The following is a 12,670-nucleotide window of genomic DNA, read 5'->3' on the forward strand; positions in this document are numbered from 1 at the left end:
GAATACATATATTCTTTGAACATTAATAAGATGAAAATAATTATTAAATAACATCCCACATACCTTGGTTTGTTGGTGACCAATCTTTATGATCTTGACGTGGTAAAATCACGTGTGATTGTTTGCAATGCCCAATCTGCAGCTTATCCAATGTCATGGGCCCTTTGTAGTTGACCGCCCATTTTCCAAACCTCTCACTCAATCATGTGGGCCCTTCTTTGGTATTTGCACACTTCCTTTTCAAATCCTATTCACAATCTTCTTAAGTTTCCCAAATGCTTTAATATATGGAAACTAATGTGTTATTCTTGTTTTATAAACCCCAATGTTCACATCGATGCCATCTTCTATTAGGTGATTGGTGTTTTATTTGTCTGCAACGAGTAGCTATATAATATGTATTCCTATTTCTTGTTCCTCTCGTCATGTCACCTATTTCCAATGTTTGTCTCATGTATATGAAGCCAATTTGAATTAAGAGTGTTGTTGTTTGAGAGGGCAAGCCTTTCAAAAGCATCGCCTCAAAGTCAAAACTTTAGTGCAATTCCAATGAATGTGAGAGAAAATAGTGCTTAAATGGTCGTGAGCCATGACCTCCAATTTTTTTTTAAATCCAGATTTCCATCTTATCTTATTTGTCTAATATTTGCCTCTGCAGTAATTCCTCTATCATTAGTATGGATTTCGTCAGGCGTTCTTTCTTGCTAAATGGATTGTTTTAGTATGTAGATCACTTCCATGGTAGTTAATGGTTATTGGTTTCTCCTCTATTTGTCCTTATTTCTATCTCTAAGAATATTCATCAATGTGGAAAACATGTGTCAACTCTACTTGCTTATAGAAATGCTATAGAGATATGAATATGTGAATACAAGTAGTTTGCACTCGAGGATGGCATGGTGTTCATGTATTCCTAGTTCTAAATCTACATCATACACCAAATTTTCAATTTTCTTAATTTTAAAATATTCGATGGAGTGGTGGTCTTTCGTGTCTTATATATCTTTCAATTATGGAAGGATGCACCTCTTTGTTCATTGAGCCACATCTCTTGACAATTTTTCCTGCTAACGTGTAGACTAGATGTCTCATATATGCATTTGCAATATTCAATGTTAAATATTCCCCATTCACCTTAGTTATATAGGCTTTAGCTGATTGTTTGAGTCGTTGATGTTGACCATACGACTGATTCTGTTGTTTCCTCAAATTAATATTAATACTTACTGCTCAATCTAAAAGTTACTATCTTGGATGACAAATATTTTAAGTCAATACTGGTGCCACTGTAGGAGTTTGAAGATGTCGCTTCAATATAATATATATTGAGTGCCTCTGTTATATTTCACCCGCGTGTCTACATGGAATGGCGGTGGTCAGTCAAACTAAATATCTTCCAATCCATGTCACCTTTGGTATGACTATATTGTAATACGGGGTTTGACGCCTGTCCAAGTTTCTTATTTTTATTTTTATATTCCCGATATGCTGGGAGGTAAATATGTTTTGTTTGTTATGCCAAGGCAGAAAGGTATTATTAATGGTAATTTGTTCCCCTTTAAATACCTCACATCTATCATCTAATATGGTTCATCTTTTCTTGTTTTACCTGATCAATGGAGGTGTGCAAAACTTGCCTTGGTGTACTCCACATTTGCAAATGAAATAATTATTTATTGCTCCTTTCATATCATTTTCCATCTTATATGATTCAATCTCTTAATTGTAGTCGAGCTGTAATTCCTCGTCCATAAGATTGCCATTTATATGAGTTTTTCGGCTTCCAATCCTCCCAATGTCTTTGTTTCCTCGGTTTGTTTCTTCTTGCAATTGGATCCTTCTATTGAATTATGATTTCATTTAATTCTTCTTCTAGTTTTTATCATGTATTCCTTTGAGAGATGTCGGGTTAAAAATTGAATGTATATTGTTGAGTATGTACTCTTCCCGGTTCTATCTCTGAATTTTCACCTTCGTTGATTTGAGGGTAACTTCATTGTCACCTATGTTGGACATGGTATTCGATGGATGATGTGTGTTGTTTGTATGTATGCTTTATTGCAAGATTGTAATGATTGATTTGTATATTGACCTCCCATCGCATATATTTTTATTGGAAGATACAATTGAAGTTGTCACACCCTTCAATCACATTTACACTATTCTCACCCTATAAGAACCCATCGATTAATCCATGATTGTTGAGTCATTGTGATGCATTGGCTATCCTCCACTATCTTTATTATAGAGTTTTAATAATTTTACTACCATGGTTTTGCGCCGATCTTCTTTGGGATATATTTTGATATTGTCTGCTTTGTATAGTCATATGTTTTTTCCTACCCCATAGTGATAATCTCCCCATGATTGGCAGTGTCTATTGTTTCCATTTCCTCCTTTGATTCTATTTTTACATTTGCAGTCTCGCTCTGATACCACGTTGAGTAACATGGATCGTTTTCTGCAAACGTAGTAACATTGCCAATGTAATTGATATCTTCCAAATGCAGATTTGAAGATTCATAAATATGAGAAGAGACATGAGACATGTCTCCATAGTTAATTTATTAATTATATTAAGATTGTTTACATATCGGGTGCTCCTTAAGAGCAACAATTACAACTCATTCAAGCTCATTTCGAGCAATCACACTAGAAACAACAATTGGAAGACCAAGAGTCACAACTTAGAATTCCACAAAGATGTCCCTCTTGGGATTTGAACTAGGGTGTCTACAATGAGAACTCATTGCTTCAACCAACTAAGCTAAATCCCTTGGACTTAATATATTAAATATTATAAATAACTGTATGTATAATATAGATTATTATATATGTAATAATATATAAAGAACCATATGTATGATATAGTAGATGTGATATATATATTATATATATAAGAATATTTATCTAATGATGATTTACCATCAATAATGTATCTCATGATCAAATCAATCTGATTGCAACTACAAACTTAACAAGTGGGACCACATATATATAAGAATTTTTATCTAATGATTATTTACCATCAATAATGTCTCATGATCGAATCAATCTGACTGCAACTACAAACTTAACAATCGGGACCCTGCTTAATTTTTTAAGAACTTAGTTGAATTAAAAAATTCCAGTTCGAATCCAAAACAAATGGCAGCTATTTTTGAGTGAATTTTTCCAGTTGTTGGGTCAAGTTGACCTTTTAATAATGTTTTTTAATTTTTATAAAGTGATGATGGGTGATTTTTATAGTTTTTTAATTGTGTGCGCCATGCAAGCATTCTTCTCCTCTTTTCTGGCCACGTAAGAATACATTCCTAATGCATTTCAAGATGTCGTGTTTCTCCCATCTGAGTCATTTCAATATTGTTTCGTCTCTTAGTAGGTCGATTAAACGCTTTTTGCAGACTCTAGACTTGGAAATGAAACACTTGAACAAAGCTATCAAAGTATTCACATTTGAATATTTTAAGAAATGTGGTCAAATGGAAATCCATGATAGCCGTTGTCTAGTATTCCTATTTTACACTGGTTCTACATACTCTATTCTACATAGCTTTGTGTTGGATTATTCAATCATATTACAAAGAAGCATATATTTACCATGACACCTAATCGTTAACAACCAAGTGGAACAATTGTGAGAACTAGCCTTAGAGAAGTTCTCAATAGTATTACAACAGTATTTGACCACATTTATTAAAATATTCCAAATGTGGATGCTTCTATAGGAGAACATTGTTTGAACTAAATGGTTAATATATGGGGTGGTGCATTCTGCTAAGTTGCTGTAATATCAGCATAGAGCATATTTTTACACATATATAATTTTATTTTTAAAAAAATCTTGTACGAATGAACCCAAAATGAACTTGAACCCAACTCCATAAAATTTTGAGTGAATTTTGAACCCGTATACGAACTAGAATCTGAATCGGCAACTTAGGTATCAAGTAATAAAATTAACAAAATGTTTGGTAGAAATAACATTTATCTGGTTCGATGACTTTCATGATTGACATGATCTTTAACAACAAATATTGAATTCATGGCTAATGACATTCATTGCTGCTACCTCTGTTCAATTCGATGTCTTCCATGTATGATATCTACACAGTAATGTTGGCTTGGTTTGTGAGAAGTTTGTATGGTTGCAAATCAACGATTGAAGACGTTCAAAATATTTTACTCAGGGAAGGCCAATAATGATTGAGCACGGGAGTTTTGGATATGAAGTATTTTTTGTTATATATACGCTACGACAATTTCAAGTCCTTGACATCTGATGAAAAATAAGATAAACAAATATTTGAAACGCATATTAGATGGTAGGTATTTAATGGTGTTGTGTCTATTGTCCTGCATTTTGTCACCACAAAATGTTGGTAATAGCACAAAACTTTTTCAAGCTAGTTTCGTGTTTCTCTAAGCTTGAATTTGATATTCAATTGCTTAATGTTGATTGATCGATCAATTTCAATTCATATATCAAATCATTTTAGTGAAGGCTTTCGTCAAGTCTTTTTTGCTTTTTGTCGAGCCATTGCTTGATTTTTGAAGCCTTCATTGTCCGTTCTTTGCTTTTGAGTTTGCATTCGCTTGTTTTTAATCTTTCGGTTTTACTCATGTCATGCCTTTCGTTTTTCCCTTCGATTCGGTCTAACCTAGAGGTCAATCAGAGTTGTTAGTCAAGAGATATGTCCGTTTTAGTGCTTCAAAAGTGGACCTTTTGGGTGCCATAGCACAAATTAAAAATATGTTGTTATATTTTCAATTTGACTTTCGCTTTTTGAAAAATATAATTTATATTCACTTTTTGTTATGTTTTCAAGTTACTTTAACTTTAAATTTTTAACTTAAAGTGACTGTAGTGCACTTTATGTTATAATTTTAAGTTGAGTTACTTTTTAATTTTTCACTTAAAGTAACTATATAACTATATAGTTTCAGTTTAATTTTTGGTTTTAAAAATCAAATGTTTATTTAAATGTTACTTTTAAATGATGTTTATATGTTATATTTCTAAATATGATAAATAAATATGGTTTATGGCCTATTTTGTAACATTTTTATAATTTGAAGTGAATTAAATGACTTAAAAGCCTTCATAAGTGGACATTTTATATGCAATAACATGTAAAATCCATCAAAAGTGGACATTTTACATGTCACTACATATAAAGTTTACTTTGGTGGACCTTTTTGATGTCATTACATCAAAAGGTTATCATAAGTGGACCTTTTTGATGCTACTACATCAAAAGTGAAGTTTTTATGCTTATACATCTTAAAAGTGAGATGCATTTTATAACATGCTTCCTCCCCCAAAAGGTCCTTTTTTTCTTATGAGCATATTTTAAAACATGTAATGGCACCCAAAAACTGCGATTTTGGAGAGATGCATGTTTTAAAATGTGAGTGACTCAAAAAAGTCCAATTTTGGAGAAAGACATGTTTTAATATATGCATTGACTCTCCAAAAGTCCATTTTTGAAGAAGAACATGCTCTTGCCCTACAAAAACCCAATTTTGATCATAACTTGAGATTTACTTGATGGTTTTGCATGAGATTTTCTCCAATAGGGTCGTTTTTTCTTGGCCATGGATTTTCCAACATTGAAAATGGATTTATCTTGCTAAAAAACAAATTTTCAAACTCCTTCCAAGGGCACATTTTTGGAAAAATCTTCAAATAAATCCATTTTGAGTGATTTAAATCATGTTTTTGCAAGGAACAGAGGAGTTTTGGCATCTTCAATCATTTGCAATACATCTTGGCTCACATTTTTGCACTTAGAAGCCAAAAACGAATTCATTTCATGCCTTTTATGAATCACATTTTTGCTAAAAATGCCTAGAAAATTGGGGTTTTTATCCACTTTTTTGCATTTTAGAGTCACGTTTTTGCAGTCTGATCCATGTATATACATTTGGGGAAGTTGTTTTTGCATTCACAAATAAAAAATGATTCAAAAACATGCATTTTGCAAAAACGGACCTAGTTTTTTGCAATAAAAAGTTATGTTTTTGTTCAAAAAACTCAAAAAAAATGCATTTCCAGCCCATACCTTTGATCAAGCGGGATCGTTTTTGAGTTTTAAATGCATGATATTGTCTTTGGAGACCATGTATTTGGCACTTTCATGTCAAATTCGACCCTTTATTGCTCATTAATTTTTGTTAAATGCAAGTACGGAAAAAAGTCAAGAAGTTGTTTGAAAATCCGGATTTGAGGAAGAATTGGTCTTCAAGTCTATAAAACTTGCTATTTTGGCTCTTTAACCTCCAAGTAAGTGGACATTTTCAAACTTGCTCATCAATTCATGCTTATTTTGCTATTTCCATGCATATTTTAGCTTGAAATTGCACATTTGTCCATATATATGCCATGAAAAGTGCATTTTGCCTTTAAAAATGATGAGAACTCTCTTTTTCACACTTTTGGAATTTTCACAATTCCAAATTCAAATTTAAGTGTTGAAGTGCATTGCATTTTGATATGTTTGAGTCTTTTGCCAAAGGCATGTGGTTGTTTTCTGCTTGTTTTTGTGCTTTGTGCTTGCTTGTTGGTTTTTTCCACTTTGGAGAAGTTACAAGTTCTTTCTCAAGAACTTGTTTTTGCTTCACTTCATGCGAAAGCATCATCACGTTTCACTTCCATTTTCCATGTCACAACACATCGCATCTCATCGGACAAATGCGATTACATGTTTCCATTCACCATTTGTACATGCTTGTAATCCCATTTTCCACTTCCATTTCCATCTCTCCATATGCATTCGCACCTTCATGAGAAAATACATGTTTTTCCACTTCCTATGTCATTATATGCTTTGCGTCTCTTCCATTTGCACTTACATGTAAAAGCTCGTCCATCATCCACATTCGCATGTCATCTCACTTTTCATTTCTCATTACATGTTGCATTTACATGTAATCCATTTTCCATGCAATGACTTCTTGAAAGCCCAAGTCACATTTTGGAAATCAACAATCTCCATTTGCACGCATTCCCATGCGCCAAACACTTTATGTCAAAAAAAAAGGTAAAGGTGCTGATGGAAAGTTGTTTCAAGTTTACATCCGGACATCATCAAGAAGGTTTTCAAAGTGTCAGAGAATCCAAAATGTGCCAATTTACAAAGGAGAATTCACGACAACTTGAGCAAGAAAAGCTAGATCACATCAAGTTTCCACATGACAACAAACAATTCATCAAAGTCAGAGGGTATCAAAAGACGCAACACCATGGTTATCAAGGTGAATACAATGGTACAAAGTACAGGAACTTCTAATCCTGTGATCATCCAAGATTGCATCACCAAGTACAAGGCTCTTCAGAACAATCCCTAGGATTGTTTCAATTCTCTTCCCTCTTTCTTCTTCTTCTTGTTTCATGTTTGTAATTGAAGAGGATGTATTACATGAAAATGTGTAATTACATGTAATGCGAGTTACATGTGTATGTAGAAAATGTAATACAAATTGCATGTATCCCTATATTTTCTGTTTTAGTTAGACTAGGTCAAAGTTGGTTGAGTTGCTCCCACTTTTTCTCAACTCTTGTGCCTATATAAAGGAGTGCCCCCTCATTGTAAAAATCGTCTTTTGTTGTATGCAAGAAAGCTCTACCACATTTGTGCAAGCATAACTTTGATTGTGTAGTACAAAGGTGGGAGAAAAGTGAATAAAAGAAGCAATTGGATTTGAAGCTTTGACTGGAAGCAATTGTGATAAAGAAAATTAGAAGTTTTGACTGTAATTTGTGCCTATTTTCTTGATCCATGTTATTATTGTAAAAGAGCATAGTGATTTAAGAAGCAATCAGAGCCAAAGCTTTGACTAGGAGCAGTTGTGGAAATATATAGCTAGAAGCTTTGTCTGTAGCTTATACTTCTTTCTTAATTCACAAAATAGTTAAGTATTCTTACTTTTAGAAGTCTTTGTGCCCTAATTGTAAAGCTCTTCATATAGAAATACAACCGAACTTAGAGCCAAACCGGTACATTTTTAGCTAGCCTTTGAGTTAGTGAAGGTTTATTGGTATCATTGTTTCCAACTCTTGATAGAAGTGTAGTTAGAGATACACCTGCCCATTACTCGCTCCATGAGTAAGTGGATTCTTTCTTGAAAGATAAGAAGAAAGGATATTGGTAACACATTTTATAAAAATCTCTCGACTTCTTGCTTACCTTGAGTTGATCCAAGGAACAGTGAGAAGTGGGAGCCTTCCCTTTAAGGTAGGAGAGACTCCATCTCACACGTTGTGGTTGGTCATCCTATTTTGCGACTGGTTTTTTACCCAAAACTATCGGTTGCAAAATATCCACCCAACATGGAGAAGGTATCTGCGTAGGCTGTAACTATAGATTTCCTTTTGGAAGACACTTTGTAAACCAAATTCCTTAAGAGCCAACTCATGAAAACACATCTTATCTTGTATAAGGTCATGAATAACTTATGAGCATACTAAAGTTCCTTGTATAGGTGTTGCAGTCCCCTTGAAGAATGATATCAGCAATGGTGGAATATTATGAGATATGGAATATAGGTCAAGGTATGGGTTCTTAGAAACTTGAATGGGGAATGAATATTTGGGGTACACAAGGTGGGTAAGCAGCAAATTGCTATGAAGTCATCTTGGGGAGAAGGTGGGCTCTTTGAACTTGTAGCCATATGTATCTAGAATGGACATTAGAAGCCATGAGTGAAAATCCTGACTTGAGGCTATCTTGAAAGAGGCAAGCCACACCACTAGAAGACAAACCTCCTTAATTTGCAGGCCACATAACATGAAGAGGAAAACCAAATTTACCTTGGGATGTGAGGGAGGACTTATTTGAGCCTCTCATGGGTCTCAATGATGAAAATGAGATCCCAGCTAAGTTGCTAACAATAACATCTTGGGAGGTACTTAGAGAATACCATATATTGTCATTGCAGTTCCAAGAAGTAATGAAGACGTTGTACTCTTAACCACCCATTGGAACTAGAGTTTGCTTTCATGCTGATAATATAGTGTGACCACCCAAGCAGGAGAGAATTACAAAGGACAGCCCTACAGCCCCTAATAAAAATCCATTTGCTTTCTTTCCTAGGAGCAGCACCCTGAGTGGAAGCTTTTTGAAGCTCTTTGACTTGGATAATGTGGGAACTGTATAACAGATATTTTTTGCAGGAAGGAAAAGAGTTACATTGTATCTCAAAGGGACTCCAAATCCCCTCCTGCAATTCAAATTTGATGACAAGGATGCTGTCTAGCAGTATATAATCTTTGTTGAGGCAGATATCAGTCAAGTCCAAAGATTCAGCTAAGAATGTTTGACTTGCTTGGTCAGCTGGTTTAGTGCATTGGTTTGACGTGCTTTTTCTTCAAACTTTGATTGGAAAACCATTTTCACAATTGGAGGTACTTTATTCCCCTTAAGGACTTACACCCACAATTTTTATTCATCGACATGTTTTTGAATAGGTTATTGTTGGACCGTGGTTCCTTTTAATAGTTGCTCATGTTGAATGCTTGTTATTAGTTTCTGAAACCACTTTATTAAGCTGTTGGGGAAATGAGAAATTAGTGGGATTACCAGACTGACTTTAATATGCAAAAACTTTTTCAATAGGATTAGTTCAACTGTGTTTGATCTTCCCTGCATTGCTCTATTTTTCATTGCCATCACACGTGGAAAATATGAGTCCTGTAAATAATTGCATACATACAATTGAGATTGCAAAGAATGCACACAGAGTTGCTTGCCCATCAGGTAGGGTTTGTGCTACTGCATGACCTGCTATGATCCTTCATTGATCATAATACTGACCAAACCAAACATCATTGTAGTGAATTTTTTCTATGGTTTATGAAACTATGATTCTGCATTCATAATATTATTGGAAAAATGTAATTTTTTATAGCTCTGTATGATACAGGTTCAAAATCCACATTTGTGCAAACAAGAGGTCAAGCTCAATTGTCTGCTGTCCAGTCCTTTGCCTGCAGTAAACCTTGCACAGCAAATTTGTATATAATTCTTTGCTAAATATGTACTAGTGGTCACCATAGGGCACAGACCAGGTTTCTATTTTTCTAAATGTCATGGTTTTGAAGTACAGTTTTGAATCCTTAGATTTGGATTTTTGTAATATTTTTATCTTTTTAATGTTTGAAGGAGGAAATTTGGCAATTTAATAAAGCAACAACATTCCAGATTTGTTAATTACTGCTAGGAAATATAGAAGACTTGCACAAATTATGTCATATGATATGAGAGTGCTTTATTTATTTACAGGTAAGACATGCCCAAATCATGGACAATGGTCAGGTTGACACAAAAAAGCTAGCAAAGCATAAGGGCCGTACTCATAAACTTGCCATAGAACCTGGAAGCCCACATATATTTTATAGCTGCGGTGAAGATGGAGTTGTCCAACATGTAAGTTTCTGAAATTTATTTTTTCTCCATATGCTTTGGAGTTTAGTGCAATAGTCTTTTGCACATTGGTCCACACAAAATGAGGCATCCACTCACGCTTCAAGACTACATGATCTTTTCATGACATGTTGCTTTGGCCTTCTGCTATATGTGACTATTTTGACATTAGAATTTGATATATCACTTAATAAATTATCTAATAGAAATTCACAATTTCACGCAGTTTGATTTGCGAAGCCCTACTGCAACAAAGCTTTTTACTTGCCATACCTTCTGGGGAAATAAGCCGCAGTCCCCTCCACCTGTAAAACTGAATGCAATTGTGATAGATCCTACCAATTCAAATTATTTGGCTGTTGGTGGTTCAGATGAATATGCTCGTGTTTATGACATCCGAAATTACAATTGGGATGCATCAAGCAACGAGTTCTGCCCTGTAGATTCATTCTCCCCAGAGCACCTCATTGGAAATGATCATGTTCATATCACAGGTCTGGCTTATTCAAACCAGGGGGAGTTGCTTGTCTCCTACAATGATGAACTCATTTACTTGTTCCAAAAGGGAATGGGCTTGGGTTCAAACCCCAAATTAGGGTTAGCTGAGAAGAGAAATGAATTACAATCTCCACAGGTTTATAAGGGACACCGGAATGCCCAGACTGTGAAGGGTGTAAACTTCTTTGGTTCTAACACAGAGTATGTGGTCAGTGGATCTGACTGTGGTCGGATATTTATCTGGAAGAAGAAGGGTGGTGAACTCGTGCAGCTGATGAAAGGTGATCAAAGTGCGGTTAACTGTCTAGAGCCTCATCCCTATGCAACTATACTTGCTACAAGTGGTATTGAGAAAAATGTCAAAATATGGGCACCAATTGCAGATCACTTGATTCCACTGCCAGATAATGTGGAAGAGGTACTGATTTGTCTTCTTAAACTTCACATAACATATGTATTTTATTGGCAGAAATGGCCATCTGACTTCAATCCTTGATTGATCTTTGCAGATAATGGAAGCTAACAGGCATGCCAGAGAAGATTGTTCACGTGTTTGCCTTACACCAGATGTGATCATGCGTGTGTTAAGGTTGCAAAGACGCCAATCCCAGCCAAATGTGGAGAATAGGTACTCAAGAGCCGATTTTGAAGATGAAGATGAAGATGGGGATGAGTATGTTTTTCTTGACTTGTCGAACAATGGTAACTCTTCTGAAGATGATGCCCACTTAAATCCTCGAGAATGCATTATTACCTGAAACTTCTGTGCTGTTCACTTCCATTTAGTCCCAGCAGTACTTATCTGCTGCTTTTATACTGGAGTTATAAATATTTTAGCACTGTAGAAGGGTACTCCAGAGAATACTATATCAGATTGAATAGTAAAAGCTAAAGGTTAGCTCCTGGATTAAAATGAAGGTTTGGAAACTTAAATCAGAAATGCTGCACTGTTCACTTCCATGAAGGCCCAGCTGTAATCACCTACTGATTTTAGATTGAAGTTTTAATTATTTTAGCACTGTAGAAGAGTAATACAAAGAATACTATATCAGATTGAATAGTAAAAGCTAAAGGCTACCTCCGAGATTAAATGTAGGTTTGGAAACTGAAGTCAGAAGTGTTAAATATTTAGTGTGGATTTGATTTGGTAAAAGGTAATTAGATTAATTATCAAATTAATCCAAGTATCTGAACATTGAAAAAAACTAAAACGCAAACCCAAGCCAAACAAGGAAACACTGACAAGACTTTTTCCTTCAATTTATAATTTTATATCTCCTATGATTGGATTTGATTATGTTTGGTTTTGAATAAGAATAACTGGGAATCTTGATCATTTAAATTTTAGATTTCTGTGATAGCATAATCACCACAACCAATAGCAATAGATGCTGTATTGTTGGCGGCGGCAATTGAGTCTTGCATCCGTTGTGGTTCAGCTGCAATTCCAGCCACAGCTTACCATGTGTACAATATGGCTCATATAACAGAACAGATTTTCCAGATACATATAAGGCGGATTTGCGTTGTTAATCTGGAATAGTTTTCAGGGTAGGTAAGTCGCTTTCAGAGTCTAGTTCATCAGCACTGGATGTGTTTGCTATTTGGAAATGAATGTCAACCATGAAATGTTTTCCATCTTTCCTATATCTATGCATATCTAAATAGCACAAAAGTGGGTATGTAAATGTCAAATTTCGAGCAAAACTTTTTAAGTTCTCAATCACAACCACTTGCAAGTCACATAA

General features: G+C 34.8%; 1 protein-coding gene across 1 annotated transcript in view; it reads left to right on the plus strand.

Annotated features, from left to right (window-relative positions):
• The window catches only part of LOC149570350 (Transducin/WD40 repeat-like superfamily protein), a 75,725-nt gene extending 63,650 nt beyond the window's left edge, over nt 1-12,075 (plus strand). The window contains exons 3-5 of the mRNA XM_089822991.1: nt 10,284-10,427; nt 10,651-11,340; nt 11,432-12,075. Coding sequence (XP_089679117.1) covers nt 10,284-10,427; nt 10,651-11,340; nt 11,432-11,680 — 1,083 coding nt within the window. The 3' untranslated portion in view covers nt 11,681-12,075. The remainder of the gene's footprint in view (nt 1-10,283; nt 10,428-10,650; nt 11,341-11,431) is intronic.
• The last annotated feature ends 595 nt before the right edge of the window (nt 12,076-12,670 follow it).

The sequence above is a fragment of the Cupressus sempervirens genome, chromosome 3 (genome assembly GCF_028749045.1).
Source record: "Cupressus sempervirens isolate cs-2001-9-10 chromosome 3, ASM2874904v1, whole genome shotgun sequence".
NCBI lineage: Eukaryota > Viridiplantae > Streptophyta > Pinopsida > Cupressales > Cupressaceae > Cupressus > Cupressus sempervirens.